Source organism: Pteropus vampyrus, unplaced genomic scaffold (genome assembly GCF_000151845.1).
Source record: "Pteropus vampyrus isolate Shadow unplaced genomic scaffold, Pvam_2.0 Scaffold7, whole genome shotgun sequence".
Classification (NCBI taxonomy): Eukaryota; Metazoa; Chordata; class Mammalia; order Chiroptera; family Pteropodidae; genus Pteropus; species Pteropus vampyrus.
The window spans coordinates 5,425,430-5,443,746 of NW_011888788.1; the positions used below are offsets into that span (position 1 = coordinate 5,425,430).

General features: G+C 38.2%; 1 protein-coding gene across 1 annotated transcript in view; it reads left to right on the forward strand.

The window, feature by feature from the left end:
* The window catches only part of PLCB1 (phospholipase C beta 1), a 650,597-nt gene that overhangs the window by 538,949 nt on the left and 93,331 nt on the right, over window positions 1-18,317 (forward strand). Inside the window, exons 24-27 of the mRNA XM_011371181.2 lie at window positions 3,593-3,725; window positions 6,028-6,081; window positions 9,100-9,319; window positions 12,833-13,013. Coding sequence (XP_011369483.1) covers window positions 3,593-3,725; window positions 6,028-6,081; window positions 9,100-9,319; window positions 12,833-13,013 — 588 coding nt within the window. The remainder of the gene's footprint in view (window positions 1-3,592; window positions 3,726-6,027; window positions 6,082-9,099; window positions 9,320-12,832; window positions 13,014-18,317) is intronic.

Here is an 18,317-nt window from a genome sequence, read left to right on the forward strand (position 1 = left end):
GGGACATGTCAGTTAAAATTTGTACATACTGCACTTAGTTAGCAAAATATTTTAACCATCAATCTAATATATTTGCCATTATAGACTCTCGCTTAACTAATAAAGAAAGTTTGTTTCCACAAGATCATAAGAAGCCCCTGACAAGTGTCAAACTATACACAAAGGAACCCCAAATTCCTCAGTCCCAGCATTCAGTGTCCTCCTTACTCCCACCTCTCCACCTTTGTTCAGCCACTGAGGTGAGGAGGTGGGAGCGGTGGGCTGCAGACCAGCTGCGTTTCCAGCATACCCCTTTCCCTTCGGCGGTGCTGTGGGTGCTTTGTTCGCCTGGCACAATCCCAGAATCCCAGGCAAATTCTGCTCCTCTGAGCAGAGTGTACAGATAGGCAGCTTCTGTGCCAAAGGGATGGAAGCTGTGCTTTGTTTGGCCTCTCAGTGATTAAAAATTGGGAACGTTCATAAAAACTCATTTTCCCATTTTCCGCTAATCCTAGACACTTAGAGTGGCAGCTGCCCCCTTTAGAGGAGCTGCCCCACTAGCTCTGGGCATGGACAGCCTCACATTTGCATTAAATCTAGCCCCCTTTTATCATTTCTTCATCTTTGTGAACTGCCTACTAATGTATGGTTTGAATGGTGCCCCCTTGGATTGTGCGATGCAGCCCACCCTCCCTGGGGGTATCTTCAGATATGACCCCTGGATTAAGCATTTCTTCAAAGCTTACCTCAAAAATGCAGCACCAGACCTTGGTGATCTCTTCTTCCTCAGTTTTAACTATAATGTGTTTGTCTGTATGTTTACTCAACATTTATTGATTTAAAAAATAGATATATATTTGAATTTATACATTATGTCAGTGTCTAGCATGTAGGGGCTCTGTCTTAAATATTTTTGATAAGTAGAGATTTATTTTTCCTTCATTTTGACTCAAGTTGATGATGGAATTTGGTTTCCCAAATGCATACAAGCTACATGGAATGTCTGCAGGCCTAATACAATGCAAAAATAAGCTGACTGGATTCATTTTCCACACCTCCAGCAACTAATCCCTCAAGACACTAATTTTAGTTGCCGAAAAGAAGCCATGTGATTACCTTATGGAAGCTGGCTTTCCATCGCCTCCATTCTTTCCTCCATCAAAGTTTTATTTTCCTCTTATCCTCCAGAGGGCTAATTTAAGCCAGTTGTCACATTGGAAAGAATCTGGTTCATTTCCCACATGGTTCTAGAAACCAACCTGGATATAAATGAGGAAGGTCAGACGCCCACAGAACAAGGGCACATTTCTTCCCTGTTTCCAAAGCAGCTGGGTTTGACCCCTACAGGCAAGCCCCTCAGGGGAGACTGGGAAGCTGTCCTGTGTTCAAGTCAGAGGACCAGCCCCGGTAGGCGACATCTCTAATGACCTAGTGCTCTTTCCAGCATTCCCTTTGCTTCAATCCCTCCTGTACAGTATAAATGCTCTTCTTTTATGAAGTTTGTGGCCAAACGTATATGATATTTCAGTCTTCTCAAGCGTCTCCCACAAACCTAAATGAGTATAGAGAAGCAGTTGTAACGGGGCAGAATAGAAGCCACTCCATTCTGGCCCAAAGTGGGAATGGGGGTGTATTGCCCAATCTGATTTTCCAAGAGAAGCAAGAAATACATTTTTTTTTTAATGTAAAATCTTCTGGATTTAAAAATTTGGCAACAGCGAGCAAGCCAAAGAAAACATTTCCATGCACTCTGTTTGGACCCTAAGCCTCCAGGTTGCAATTTCTTGCCGAACAAAAAAATATGCAATTTCTCCGCTTGGCATAGTGATTTTAGGGAGAATTTTCTTGATGGATGTAACTAAATAATAACTACACAAGAACTTATCTATTGAAAGTGGCTATTTTTCAAAAAACAGGGCTCTACATAGTAGTGACTTCTACGGACGCCAAGGTTACCGGTGTCGGTTCCTGCCTCCCCCACTTGACTTCTCACCACTGTCACAGGGCTCACAGCTTCTACCTCAGTGCCACCAACACTGAGCAGGCCATGGCAGATAAGCAGAGATTATTTGTGGAATGAAACTAAGTTCTGCCATCACACAAAGCGGTTTTGGAACTCATGTTTTAAAGATGCTTTAGGGGACAAATTGAAAGCTACTTGTGACAATCAGTGTCATTATTTTCCCTCTCATCTTATTTTTTCTAAAAATGTTATCGTATGACAATCTGCTGTCTGTAATTACATGACAAAATGTCACAACATTGGACTTCAAATGACTTCTGGCTATTTCCTCCTATACATTTTTTAATGTACTATGAAGTAGAGCATCAGCGTAGCCTGTGTCAGTAAAATCTGCCATGGACCTAGAAGGCAATTTTAAGAAAAAGGTTGCAGAGCATTTAGAGCATTGAAAAGTATCATTGAAATGGTACGTAATTACTGTGGCAGTCATGTTATAAAGATCAACATTAATTCAACAAACGTTTCTTAAACATTCACTCTGTACAGGGCACAATGGACTCGTTGCTGGAAGGGATAGAGTAGAGATTTCATAAGTTTCAATGCATTTATTATTATTATTCACTGGTAGTGTTGTACAAGCTTCAATGCTTTTATTTAATTATTTAACACACATATTTAACTGTGCCTGGAACTATTCTAAGAACTTTATGAATATTAACTTCTTTGATCCTCTAAAACAGCAGTCCCCAACCTTTATGGCACCAGGGACCAGTGCTCCAATGAGAATCTAATGCTTAATGATCTGAGGTGGAGCTGAGGCGGTGATGCTAGCACTGGAGAGGGTCTGCAAATACAGACCCGCCACTCACCTCCTCCTGTGCAGCCCAGTTCCTAATAGGCCATGAACTATACCAGTCTGTGGCCTGGGATTTGGGGAACCCTGCTCTAAACAACTTTACAATATAGATGTTATATTCCCCAGGATATACATATAGTCATCTATAAAGAGGAGGAAACTGAAGTCTAGTGGCCAGAATGCAAACCCAAGCAAGTCTGGCTCCAGAATTTGTGCTAGTAACCACCATATCAGTAAGCTACTGCTGCATAACAAACAACTCCCAAATTTAGTGGCTTACGCCACCAACTATTATTTTTCATGATTCATTTGGTCAGCCAGGCAGTCCTGCTGTGCACATGGTCAGCTGGGGCTGCTTGATCTGGGACATCCTTGCCTCAATGATTGAGCTCTCCACCACATGGTCTCTCAGCCTCTATTGCTGGAGCAGGGGTCTGAGAAAGAGAGGGAAAATTCACAAGTGCCTTTTTAGTTCTCTGCTTGCATCAAGTTTGCTATGTTCTCATTTGACCAAAGCCAATCACGTGGTCAGGTCCAAAGTCAATGTGGGAGGCTCTACCTAAGGGCATGGTCCTAGGAAGGCATGCAAATTGGGGCCTTTTGTAAAATTAACCTACCATAGTCATGGTTCAACACCATGCTGCTTTTACCGTGTTTTCTAAACAGTTTCAAATTTGACATTTCAGACTCCAAACGAATTGTGAAAATGCTATCAAATGTAGCCTTATTGAGTTAGGAAGGTAATAAAAGAACAGTAAGAAATGTGGAAAATAAAGGTATGTTTATGATTTTAGGCTGATCCTGGGGAGACACCGTCAGAGGCTCCAAGTGAAGCCAGGACAACTCCAGCAGAAAATGGAGTAAATCACACTACATCCCTGGTACCCAAACCACCTTCTCAGGCTCTCCACAGCCAACCTACTCCAGGTAAACATTAGAGAGACAGCTGTACAACATGACTAAGAGCCTTTAGTTTATTCATGCTGCTGAAGGAGATAGCATGATTCAGTTAGCTAAAGCATCACATGAGCAAAGGTGTATGGACTTAGGAGGGCTCCAGAAAAGTGTGATGAAGGAATGAATGAATGAGTGAATGAACGAATGCCAAGAAAGACACATAAATGCTCATCTGGCTCTGCTGATGAATTATAAAACCACAATAAAGTATCGCCCATGTTTCCCACGTCTTTATTTAGTGATAGATTATGGTATGACCCATCTGCTGGCAGGATGTGTGAAGAGTTCTTCAAACATCATTTAAACAGCTATGCTTTAGAAGCACATTCTTAGTTCTACCTCACTCAGTTACGTCTCTGCAAGAATTCCTTTCCATCTTTCTCCAATTTACTTTTCAATACCTTGAGTGTCTACCATGAGCTGAACTCTTCATATTGATTATCTCATTTAACTCGTATAATAGAATCTGTCTATGAGGCTAGATTCTAATATTGTCCCCATCGTGAAGATGAATAAACTGCAGTTTTGCGATGACAGAGTACTTCCTGAAGGCCACATAGCTAGTGAAGAGTGAAGTCAGGACGGACATAGTTCTCTATGATCCTAAGATTCTTGCTTTTAGCTTCTATGCTCTTACTAAAGCAACACTCATGCCTCACTTCTCAGGAAAACCCTTTGATTTCTATGCAGCTAACTTTGACAGTTAATCTAAGACTACTTTAGGCAGTTATCTTTCGTATGCATGTCTCCAGTGGATGGTAGAGTTCCCGGATTAGGCTTCAGTTGGATGTTTCTTTTGCAAAGAGCTGAGGAATAACATGTACTCAATAACTTTTTGTCCAATTGGTTAAAAAAGTGGAAGGGGAAAGAATTTCCTTCTATGAAAATATGACTTCATGTCTCCTCCCTTTCTTGTCATGCCAGTGCATAGTAATGATGAAATCCAGATCTTTTATTTAGGAGGGGAGGGTTTATTTTTCATGGGGGTAATGAGACTTTGAAAAGAACAAATCACATTAAGTCTGTGTTAGATGTGACTGTGGCCTAGGCTTTTAAGAAGGTTATTGAGATCAGTAATCATAAGATGATTTGATCATAAGCGAGAAGTGATATTTTTACACGAAATCTTATATACCAAATATGAACATTTTGAGAGCTTCTGGAATATAAATCAGTCATTTAAATATGTAAGTAAATGTAGTCTTGTGCTTTTGAAAGGAAAAGAGAATTTAGACTTTTAGCATTTGGTTTTTTTAACTTGCGGTTTTGAAATAATTTGACATACAGACCCATACTTCAAATGGCACAAATACATTGCAAAAATGATTTCCTCTTTTCTAGTGTTAACATCTGTCAGAATCATGGTGCAATTGTCAGACCAGGAAATTAACACAGACACAATACCTCGAATTGAACTTCAGGCCTTGTTTGAACTTCACCTGCTTTCCACTAATGTCCTTTTATCGTTCCAGGTTCCAACTCAGGATCTCACACTGTATTTAATTGTTATGTCTCCTTATTTTCTCTTTATCTATGACAGTCCCTCTCTCTGTCTTATCTGTCTCTATCTATCATGACCTTAACACTTTTGGAGTACCAGTTAGTTATTTTGTAGAATGACTCTCGATTTGGGTTGGCTTGACGTTTTCTCATGATTAGATTGAAGTTACACATTTTTGGCTAAACATCACATATGAGGGGTACCTGATATTGGTATGTCTCATCATTGGTGATTCCAGATCACTTGGTTAAGGTGGTAATGGCCAGGTTTCTCCACTGAAAGTTATGATTTTCTCCTTTATAGTTAATGTGTGTCTTGAAGAAGGTATTTTTAGACTCTAAATATCCTGTTTCCCCTTAAACTTTTGCCCAGTGATTTTGGCATCCACCAATGGATCTTGCCTACGACAATTATTACTGGCAACTGTTAAGCATTTGATTTTTAAATGACCACTTGCCATTCCTGATTTTGCCAAAAGGTGGCACTAGCACTGCCTAAACTGAATCTGCTGACAGTTTTGATTCAAAGGGGAGGAATGTCCTTTCTCTATAAATGGAGCGTATATAGTCACATTTAATTATGTTTAACTCAAAGTAAAAGAAAAAAAAGAAGAAGAAGACATTTCTTATGAGTTTTTGTGATAATTTTCTCCCAAAATTTGTAATTTCTTCCTGAAAAGATTTAGACTCAAGGGCCAAACATTGTTATTTTACAGGAAGAACAAAATTTAAAAAGTTAAAACAGGCTACTTATTTTATGTTTTTATTTTAGGTTCTGTAAAGGCACCTGCCAAGACAGAAGATCTTATTCAGAGTGTTTTAACAGGTAAATACCAGTCCTTCCCCATGGAATTTGGTGGCTGAATATTATAGAGTGTATTTGGAGGAAAGGAGATCTCCATTTATCTCTGAAAAATAGCATCATTAATATTTCTTCTCTAAAATATCTACAAATATACAGTCCTAGTTGAGGCCATATTACACGATATGGTCACAGAGAAATAACTATATTTGTCAGATAGGATCCTATTGGTGTAAAAATAATATAATTTTACAAGATATCTGTTTTAGAATCCAAGAATAGTTTCATACTGAAAACATGACACAGTGAGCAGGAATGCAAGTCTTCCCAAAGTGACGACAATAAACCGTAGTTTAAAAATGCATAATATGATTCATTCGTGACTATAGAATACAGTGTTTGAGAACTGTAATACAGTTTGGACATATTTCGTATTTGATTAGGTCCATAATATATTTCATATTTGGTTAGTTAGTGGGACTAAAATTGGTACAAGCTTTCTTTAATACAATTAGCAACATGTAGCAGAATCTGAAAAATATTTACAATAATACTTGACCCTTCCACAACAGAAATGTACAAACATGTTCACCAAAAACAGCACTACTGGTAAGAGCCCCGGACTGTAAACAACTCAATGTCTATAAACAGTAGGGTGGATTGATAAACTGTGGTATAGTCACAGACTGAAATGGGACACAGCTCTGGGGATAAACTACAATCATATACAACTGGGTAAAATTCACACACATAATGTTGAAGAGGCCAGACATAAAACAGCACATTGTTTTTGACTGCATCCACACAAAGTTCAAAAACAGACAAAAATAATTCATGCTATTTAGAAACACAGATATGAATTATACTTGGCATGGGGCAGGAAACAAAAAGAGGGCCTTTGTTCCGAGTGATGTTATTCAAGCACACTCACTTTGTGAAAATTTACAGGGCTTTATATTTATGATGTATGTACTTTTATGCATGTATTTATATTTTACAAAAATAATACATAAAATATGCATAAAAATTACTTGAAGAATATATTTTAAAAACGTGTTCTTAAAGATTTAGTTTCATAGGGAACAATATAATGTTAACATATACAACAAGAGACAGAAATGTAAATAGAGCATGATTCCCAGTGTTATTTAAAAATAAGTTAATGCAGAGACAAAACACAGTGGGTCTGTACCAATATATTAGCAGTGATTATCTCTGGGTGGCTTATGAATGAGATTTGTTTCTTTATATAAATGGACATTGCCTTTAGCTTAAGTGCATATTAAAAGAATAGCCTTTCATGAACAGACTTTTTAAAAAGTTGTATTCTCTCTAGAATGTTTTTAAAATCATCAGTTAGAACATCTTGAACCCTGTTGCTAAACCTGCCATAGCTGATGAGCTGCACACCATTTCTAAAGATGTGGGATTGGATCTGTCACCAAAAAATGCAGCAATTCCTTAGGATTATAAATTATTAATATAATAAGTTATTATGCAACCATATGAGTCCATTTTGGGCCTGAGGGAAACCATTAAATAAATGTGCTTGATTTTCTCCCTGGCCTCTTTATCAAAAGAAATTGAATGTAAGGAGAATAGACACATTATAAAAAGGGGAAGCATATTTCAATTGCTTAAAGATCTCAGCATTTAGGAACATAAATTATTATTCTGATTTCAACATTTATCCACGGGAGATCTCATTTTCTATTCAAGTCTGTTGTTATTCATGGCGTCCATTAATTCTGAATCTCTCAACAGTTCTAAATATTTATGATAACATATTTTTGTTCCTAGAAGCAGAAAGTTCCAATCAAAGTATGGAAACATGTGAACAATGTCTTAATCTAGGTCCAAATAGATGATAATTTATTGCAGTTAAGATGCTATCAATTTTAAGGCACCTCTCTATGCATGGATGGATAAGAAAGAAAAACTCTGACACACTATTATACTCCATTGACTATAAAATGCATCTTAATTTCAGAAATGTTAACGTTTTAAAAATGCATTTTCTATTATTGATGAAATATGTCAATAAAATACAGCATGTTTTAAGTTCAAGTTATGTCCCATTAAATGTTTTCTCAGCATTGGATAAAATAGGTAGTAATGTAAGCTACCAATAACCCTTATGGTGTCTTTGGGAAAATCACATTAAGGGATTACTTTTTACTTTACTGCTTTATACTGGAAAGCTTTGATAAGTATACAAACCTACGATGTCTATATTGTGAATAGTGCCCCTTAGAGACAGTGCCGTAGAACCTGTGCAACCATTTGTTAAGCATCTGTAGGCACACTGCCTATAACTATGTTAAGTACTTTGCAGAAATTCTTTTATTTCATCATCATAACAACCCTAAAAAGTAGGGAAGTATTGCGATCCTTAAGGTGGATGCTGTTAGTGCCCCACTCAGATCCTCTTTATTGTCTTGTACACCCATCTCTGTGGTGAATGTTGGCTGCTAACAGCTCATAGCTTCCCCGGCTCCTGAAAATTGCCCTCAGCCAAAAAGAAGCCCCTCCCAGTACACCGTGCCTCCCCCCGCCCCCCGACTCCGCCAAATACGCAAGTGCTGACCATCTTGACTCAGGGTGAGACCAACTCTGTGGTACAGTTCACACTCCAGAGCTCCCTGTGGAATCAGGCAGAAGCCAAACTCCATTCAAGACCACATCCTTGTTTGGATACTTTCCCTTCCCTTTTGCTGCCCTCATTCCCTTCCTCTTAAGCCCCTTCCTAGTAAATCACATGCACCTGAATCCCTCTCTTGGGCTCTGTAGGGAACTCAAACTTTCTTAAAAAGTTCTGAGTGAAAAAATTGAATCTTTGAGAAATTTGGTAACATAGTCACAAAGTTAGCAAGTGATGGAGCTACGCTGGAATCCAGATATGTTTGACGTCAAAGCTCTGTTCTTAAGCTCCAGCTGACTAGGATCAGACAAATATTGCTCTACAAGCAGGTTGCTGCTCCTCCGTGCATCTGTACTTTCGGTTCCGCCATGTCTGTCAGCTCTTACACTCTTTTGTTGCAGAAGTGGAAGCACAGACTATTGAAGAGCTAAAGCAACAGAAATCGTTTGTGAAACTTCAAAAGAAGCACTACAAAGAAATGAAAGACCTGGTTAAGAGACACCACAAGAAAACCACTGACCTTATCAAAGAACACACTACAAAATATAATGAAATTCAGAATGACTACTTGAGAAGGAGAGCAGCTTTAGAAAAGACAGCCAAAAAGGATAGTAAGAAAAAGTAAGTTGAATGAGTAATGTTGGTTTTATGACACGAAGGAAGAGAGTCATTTACATGGATTTTTGATGTTTTGTGCCATAGTTTGGATCTGTACCACTGCAAGAAGGAAAGTCACCCAACTCCCTCCATTTTCTGTAGCTCTTGTGTTATCTCAGCTCAGTTTTGCCTGTGGACTGAATTTCTTTATTTGACCAAATTCTCAGAATAGATTTTCAGGAAGTCCTACCCTGGAGTTCTAGCCTAAGAGCCCAATACCAATTCTCTGACTTCCCATATTACAGCTGCCAAATTAGTGGGCATGAAATTTTTCCATGTACCTAGAACCTAGTTGAAGAGGCAACTCGTCTTACAGAAAAGAGAAGTCTCAAATATCTTTTGCTGCCCCATCTAAAACCCACAAAGCCCTCTACGGGTAACCCTTGTGTTTGAACCTAGGGGTTCCCCAAAGTCTCATGTTCCCAGACTTGCTGGGAAGAAGTATCTCCCACCCATTCATTCAACAAGTATTTATTGAGTGATTACTGTATGCTCCAGAGGACATAGCAATTAACATGACCCACACAATTATCACCTGCAAGTAGCTGATATGGTAATGCAGAAAACTATGTGAGCATGTAAGCTACCTGTTAGTGAACTAAGAGTCAGACAGGTTGTACTATATCCTTCCTTTCAATTTTTAACTGAATAATCTTGTCTCAATGCCAGGTAATAGAGAGAGGTAAGGTGTATTTTTTATATCCATATTGTGACACGTGATTTAACATGTGCTTAACTTAAAAGCACAATCAAAAGCCAGTACTTGGATTTTAAAAATCAACTAAATCATCATTTCTCAGAACTGGAGCAGCTTTAGAAGCTACCTAGGTGTAATTTTGTCACTTTTTCAAGGAAGAAGCTGAAAGTTAAAGGCATTGACATTTACCCACAAGTACACACACAGTTCCAGTAAAACTTGGCCTAACACTTCTCCTAAATTTGTATTTTAGTGATATGTATGAAGTCATTTGTATATTCACATATTTATTTACTTAGAAGTCATATCATGCAAACTTCCAGCAGAATGTTGAAGTAACATCATAGAAGATGTGTGTAAAAATCCTATGAAAATAGAAAAAGAAAAACAACACACATATACATACACACAGACCGAGTGGCTGCCAGCTATTTAGACCTGCTGTCCAATACGGGAGTCACTAGCCACATGTGGCTACTGAGCCCTTGGAAAATGGCTCATAGAAATTAAAATGTGCTCTAAGTATAAAATACATACCAGATTTCGAAGACTTCACTAAAAAAAGAAAAGAATAAATAATAAATAGCTCATATTTTTATATGGACTTACATTGACTTTATTTTATTTGCATGTTGAATGACATTTGGGGTGTATTAGGTTATATAAAATATATTATTAAATTAATTTCACTCATTTCTTTTTAATTTTCAAGGTAACTGCTAAAAATTTTTAATCACATATGTAGAAAAAAAATCAAATACACGGACTCATGTTATATTTCTACTGGACAGCACCAAACATTTAATGTAATTTCTGTCCTTGAACACTGAATTTAGCTCTTAGCTTCTGAGAAGAGGAAATGTGGGTTAGACAATTCTCCTTATCTGATTAAAGGAAACTGGCTTGCTTTTCCAAGAGAGACAAACATTTTCCCAGTATTAAATTATGAAAGAATTCATCTCATGGCTCTTATACAGCAACATTAGGCAACGGGGGATGTTTTTAACTCTGTTTATACAGAAGATACAGAAACATTGTTCCCTTGGTTATTTTTTATACTGCCAAACAAAAAATCCCTAAGCATCTAGTATCAAAAGATGCATATCAAAAGATGCATCAGGAGAAATTTTTCTTTATGAGGCAAAACCACTGAGGTCCCATGCCCTTTGATCACCTTAAAATCCTGAAAATACCTCAGAGTTATAAATGGGCATCATGTTCGTTAGATTAGTTTTTTATTCAAATATCCATCATCTTAACTGAGCTTTCCACACAATAAGAAGAGCAGATCATTTAAGGATAGTTTCTGTCCAGAGACTGGCGTACAGTGATTCTGTGTTGCACTTAAGAGCGTAGACTTTGCCCTTTCTTATATATCTGCCCTTGGTGAGCTACACTGCTGCCCTCTGTACTGTGTCCTTAGGCATTGTTTCATTGAGACTCGGTTTTTTCAGATGTCAACTAAAGGTGGTCATACCCACCTCTGGGTTGTTGTGAAAGCCAAAGAGTGCGTAGCCCATGCTGAGTGGTCAACAATGAGTTGTCTCTGCTGTGGTGGTTGTGACTCATTGTTCTGGCTATACTGACTTCCTGCTACAAAAGATGATAAATGAATTTCATGTTCGCACCTCGGTGGAGGTCATCTCAGTGATGCCACTCAATTCTGATGGTAATTAAGAAAACTTGTATTCATACCAAGGTGGAGGGCCACCTCCAGGTTGCCATGCGATTCTCGTGTATCGGGATCTGTGCACCTAGTAAAGTGTTCATTCTCATTTCGCAGCACTGCACATAAAAATGCAAATACAAACATGTGAGGGAATTCTGCATCCCTTATTTGACAAAGTAGGATCCTAACACTGGCTTTAACCAACTGCCTCTCCATGTGGCACCACTGATGCTAGCCTAATTCACATAGAAAGCATCAGGAATTTGTGCCACCTGATTCTAAGAGACGTCTTCTACCTGTTATACTTGACTACAAGGTAAAATCATAGAAACAGAATCTGATGTGCTGGATATCTTAGGTGGTTTAGTTTTATTTTTTTCTTCTTCAGAGGTTTCCATGTAAATGAAAAGAGCAGACCTGCTTTTGTATCCCGTTCCCAATACTGTCTTCTTATCTATCGTGCCCTACGCGAAGAGCACAAAACTGGAAGGAATCACACCATATGTTTTAACACAATAAGAAGTTAGTGAAAATTGCTTTGATTTATTTCAACATTAGTCCTAAACTTCTAAATATCTGTTAAATAGAATATGTTGGCTGGGAGGGTTTGCCAGCACATGTTGTCTGCACATCCTGTTTTCAATCCACATCATCCAAATGCAAAACACAGCACCTCTTCAACTCCCCCAACAGATTCCAGTCAATGCAGAGTCTGCTGAAGCTGTCAGAGGAGAAATGTAGCTAGGAATTACATTATACATGCCACCTGCAGTACATAAAAGGATAAAAGATTTAAAAATCTTTAATAGGCTCTGTTCTCCCCTCGGAGATTATCAGTCTCTCCACCAGCACCGCCAGAGCCCCAGGCCTCCTGGCTTGCTTTTCTGCCTCTACCTTCTTCTGGAATAACACAGATTTCTCCCATTTTCTGTGTTTGGGGACCCTCTACTGCTAGGATTGTCTTCAGGGTATCAGCCTGTACTTCAAGTGGCTTAGCAAAATATTTATTTTCTAACACAGAGGTCTCTCTAAGAGGAATTCTGGTGAACCACCTTCCCTCCCTCTTACTAGGACCTGCATGTTTTTTGAGTCAAGCTCTGTGTTTCTGCAGATCAGAACCCAGCAGCCCTGACCATGGTTCATCGATGATTGAGCAAGATCTTGCTGCCCTGGATGCTGAAATGACCCAAAAGTTAATAGACTTAAAGGACAAGCAACAGCAACAGCTGCTGAATCTTCGACAAGAACAGTATTATAGTGAAAAGTACCAGAAGCGAGAACATATTAAACTGGTATGTGATATAGGTTTGTATGGCTGGAACCCTATAGAAAACATTTAATGCCCTTGGATAACTTAAAGGGAGACAGCCACAGGTCTGGCTGGCACCTTCCTTTTGCTTCCATACCCAATCATCTTATTTTGATGCTAGTTTATGGAGAGAGGTAAGACACATTTTTTAGACCCATATTTTGACATATGCTTTAACATGTGCTTAACTTACAAGCACAAATACAATCAAAACATACTATTTGGGTTTTTAAAAAGCTACAAAATTATCATTTCTTAAAATTGGAAATTGCATAGTGTTCGTCACATTAATATTTTATAAGCTTCACTATTTTAGCATCTTTACCGCGCTCTTCTCTGTTCCTTAATGAGGCTATGTTTTATAGTTTTTACTTTCACTAACTTATTTTTGAGTTATAATAGTTTTTTGAGAGCTTTGAAATCTCACAAGGAATTAGAAAACACCTTTAAAAAAAATTAAGAACATGCTGCAAATACTTTTTTTTTTTTGTATCATTGGGCTTTTCAAGAACTAAAAAAATTTACACAGCCCACTCTCCTTTATTTAGGAAAGTCAGTATCTAAATGGCCAACATGGACTGCTATCTACCCAATTACTAAGGCTCCCTATGAAAGGAAATGTCATCATCTGTTAATGATCAGTTTTGTCCTCTAAAATGTATTCTCATGAATTGTAAGATTCTCTCTATTGTTGTCAATGCCTAGGCACCTAGGAAAGATGCGATGAATATATGGTGACAGATAAATTAAATGAAATAATCAATAAATGTCCTTGAGAACCAGCTTGTGCCAAAAACAGAACAAATAAGTAAGCTTAATAGAAATTAAAGTAGTGTCTCCAGAGGAAATGGGTTCTGCGAAGTGTTTGTATGATGTGTCCAATTTTTTTGCTGAAGTCTTGTCCATCTAAGAGAATTCTGAGGCTGTTTTTGCTTGCACATTGGAAATTGATTGATATGTTAACCATGAGTGTGTATTAGGCAATTCAGTATAATGCCTTGTTTTAGTACTGGTTCCCCGGTGACAATATGCAAATGAGAAGGCCAAACTCACATCAGGAGCTTATCAAATATCAGATTCCTCTTGATTAATATTGTCAACTTAAGTATGCATCAGGATCACCTAAAGGGTTTGTTAAAACAGATTGTTGGGTCCTACCCTGAATTTCCAATTCAACAGGCCTCTTATAAGGCTGGTGATGCTGCTCCCAGGACCACATTTCAAGACTCACGGCCCCATACCTAAATTGAGACTCAAGGATTTATCTGTAACAAGCTCCACATAATTTTGATGGGCCACCTGGCTTGTGAACTACTGAAATAAAATCTAAGCAGTGAAAGATAGGGAGCAGTCAGGTTTGGTATAAGGAAGGAATTATCTTGACAGACCCAAGAAAATGAAAGGGGATTTTAATGGGATATAATGGCTTTGGTACCCAGCTACAACCACTGCTGGGTCTTGGGTATTGGAGAATCTGGCATTCTCCAATACCCCATCCTTAGTACTCCAGAAAATAGTCATCATTAAAAATTTAAATGGCATCATCTATTGAACAATCACCATTGGGCCATACACTGTGCTAAGCCATTTACAGGAATTGTCCAATTTAACCCTCTTTATATATCCACTGGAGTTTGGTACTATTGTCAGCCCATTTGGCAGGTTACAAATCTTACCAAGAAATTTAGTGACTTTCCCAAAGTTCCACAACTAGAAAGCGATGCAATTGGAATTTGAACTTAGTCCTCTGACTCTAGAACCCCTACTTTATAACCATTAAGCAGCTACCTCCACTAATTCAGATTCCAAGCCAAAGTTATCATAATGACCTTACATCTACTTAGAGCACACAGCCAACTCCTTCATTACGATGACTGGGATACTGTGCTTCTCTTTTTTTTCCATTAACAGCTTTATTTCACATATTCACTCAGTTAAAGTGTATAGGTCGATGGTTTTTAAACTGGATTTGGGTTTCCAATAAAGCCTCTGCTCCTTTGAATACACATGTATGGGCCTTCTTTAAGAAGGCTAAGGCCCAAACACCTTGTCTTTAGAATCAAACAGTTTATTTTATGGTTATTTGGGGGCATCTACAATTTATACTACATGCCTTTAACTAATTTGTGTACCAGAACTTTATATCAACTCTATTTGTAATAACCAGAAATTGTTCTGCCGGAAATTCTTTTGACTGAAAGGCATGCAGAAGTGTCAGCTCTATCTTTGGGTGTGGTTCTGAATTATGAATAGGCCTTTTAGGCTAAATTAGACAAATGGAAATGTTATTAAAAATCGAGTAGGCCCCAGGTAAAAAGGAATATTTAGGTGACGTGGAAAATTAAACAGAAATTATTTCAGCTCCAAAAATTGCTTTGAGAATTAAATACAAATGTGTTTTGGTTAAGGATCATACATTTCAAATGCCAGTACCCACAGTTCAAGGATCTAGAAAGAAACCATGACACCGATAAACTCCCTGTTAAATGTTCATTAAAAAATTATTATTTTCAAAACGTTCTGATTGACACTGAAGATAAAGATGAAGAAGACATTATCACCACACATTTAGGGAGCATGTATTATAAACAGTTATATTACCATGTGATAAATGCAATATTAAAGATATCAATAAATCGATATGAAAACACAGTTATAAGAACAATTTGCCTAAATTCTGTAAACTGATAAACACCAAGAGAATATTTTTGAAGGAATTGTTTATATTATCATGGGAGGTATAAAAATGCACACCAAGTGACATAGACTCTACAACTTCAAAGAATTTTTTATACCTGTCCAAAAGGATCTTTATCCTTAAAGCCTTGCATCTAAATAGCTCTGCAGCCTGGTTACTCCAAGTGTAGTACCCCAATCACCTAGAAGCTTGTTAGACATGCAGAGTCTCAGGCCCCACCCAGACATGCTAAATCACGATTTGCATTTTAATAGGAGTCCTGGGTGACTTGTTCCACATTCAAGTTGAAGAAGCATAGTTTTAAAGCCTATGGATCATTATCTTTGCTCAAAATGTATTTTTGGTAAGCCTAAAACTCGTTTTAGTTGAAATGGCCAATACATCGTGCTCTCCACTATTGACAGCTTGATCATTAATTTAGGTGAGTATCTATTGGTGACAAAGGTACAGGTGCTATGGAAATTACTCCTGTGATTTCTCACCTATATTTGCAATAGCAGAGAATGTTACTTTCAGATAAAGTTGGGTGAAAATGAAGATGTAAGTTCCCCAACCCCATTCCAGTTCCTGCGCTCCTGAAATCTCTCCATAGATATTGTGAGAGTCTGTGGACCCAAATTAAGGACGCTTGTTCCCGGGGAGACCTACAGGGTTGGAGAATTGGCTCTAATTTGTTTATCTGTTTTCATCGGCCACCACAGGTTGACCCTTAGTGTTGCCTATACCATTAGGGTTTGGTTTGAATTTTAAAGTGACTTTGGTAAGTGAAGAAAATTCTTAGGGGATCCCTCTGAGGGTTCTTGATCACTCACAGTAATCAGCCCAGCATCACAATCAAGGCTAAACACTCTCACTTTGCCTAGTGAGAGAGGATTTTGTGTTGCTGTCCGTGGGTCTCTCCTCAGTCACAGCTGTGCATGGCCCTCCTCCATTTTGTCTTCTTCTTCCTCCTTCTTAGTGGTTTCAATAAAAGATTTTTTCTCATTTTTCTCTCACAGTTGTCGCACTCTTTATCCTTTGCAGAGGCTTGTTTTGTTTTTCTTTGCTTTGCTTCCTACCTTTTCCCCTCTTTCTCATATTTTAAATCTCTCACGTGTTCTAATCTTTTTCATTTTTCCCTTCCTTCACCTTGACTTTAACGGCTCATATTCTTCTTATACATCTGCCTGCCTGTCCCACTAGTAATCATTCGTGGGCCCCAAACCAGCATCGGTACCTATCCACTTGAGTTCCCAATTCCCTGCCAATCCCAGTGTTTCATAGTGAAAGCTCTGGGTGAATACTGATTAGCTGCGAATGGATAGCCCAACAAGATGAGAGTGTGGGTCTTGCGTGAAACAACATCATTTCTTCCTAGTGCTCCCCCACTGAGTAGCTACATGACCACTCCGAACTTTAGTTTTCTCATTTGTCCAATGAAGATAAGAATAATCCTTACTTCATTGAATTGTCAGAAAGGATAATTAGATAGTGTACACAAAACATTGTTTTTACTCAACTTTTTTTTTTACAATTGCCTAGGAATTTTTAAGTTCAAATATAAATATGTATTGCAATTTTTGACATCCTGCTGCAGCCTGAGGGAGCTCTTCACCTTCTTTTTGATGATTTCTGTCAGCACTATTTGCTATTGCTGCCTGTCTGGGAGCCAACCTTAAATTTTCTTCCTTCTATGGTTGCCCAGCTGAAGTATGTGTGCCAGGAGCAATTGCAGTGTCAGGAAATATCTCTACTATAGTTGGGGTAGTGTTCTCTGTCTTCCTCCAATATTCTGACTTTACCACAGGGTCATTTTTTCTGCAGAAATAAATGACTTAGCTTTCCCAAAAACTTTACATTCTTTACCAAACAAGCAAACAAGAAATAACAAATAAATAAAAGAATTTATTAGTGAAATAAAGAATAAAAAATTGTCAAAATGTGTTCTTGTCAGTTTTCCTGATCATCATTAGATAGCCCTAATAGAGTTCATGTTGTTCTTTGCTTTGTGTGTGTGTGTGTGTGTGTGTGTGTGTGTGTGTGTGTGTGTGTTTAGAAATGATATTGATCTGAAATTCTATTGCTTTAATTATGAGCAAAAATAAGCATATTTCCATATATGTATTGGCCATTGTATTCCTTTTTTCCACAAACTGCCTGTTCACATCTATTGCCTATTCTTCTGTTGAACTGACTCCTGTTCTCTGGACCCACGTAATTCATACTGTATCTTTTCATTTATTATTTTAGGATGTTGGACAAGTTAGAGAGTATGAAATATGCTTATATATTCATTCACTCACCAGAAGTATTGAAGGTCTACTGTGGACCTCATACTGGTGGAAGGACTCCATGTGGACCAAGCCCAAATGTGGTCCCTGCCTTCAGGGGCTTAGAGTGATTAAGAGCACAGTTCCTGAAGTCAAGCCTACTTTATGCCCATCTTTATCAGTTAGCTTTGTTATGTAACACACGCCCTAAGACTTACTGAATTAAAACAAGGACTATTTAGCTCACGGTTCTAGGTATAGCATTTTGAGCTTGATTCGCCTGGATGATTCTTCTGGTCTTGGCTGGGCTCATTTATGTGTCTTTGGTTCAGCTGCCAGT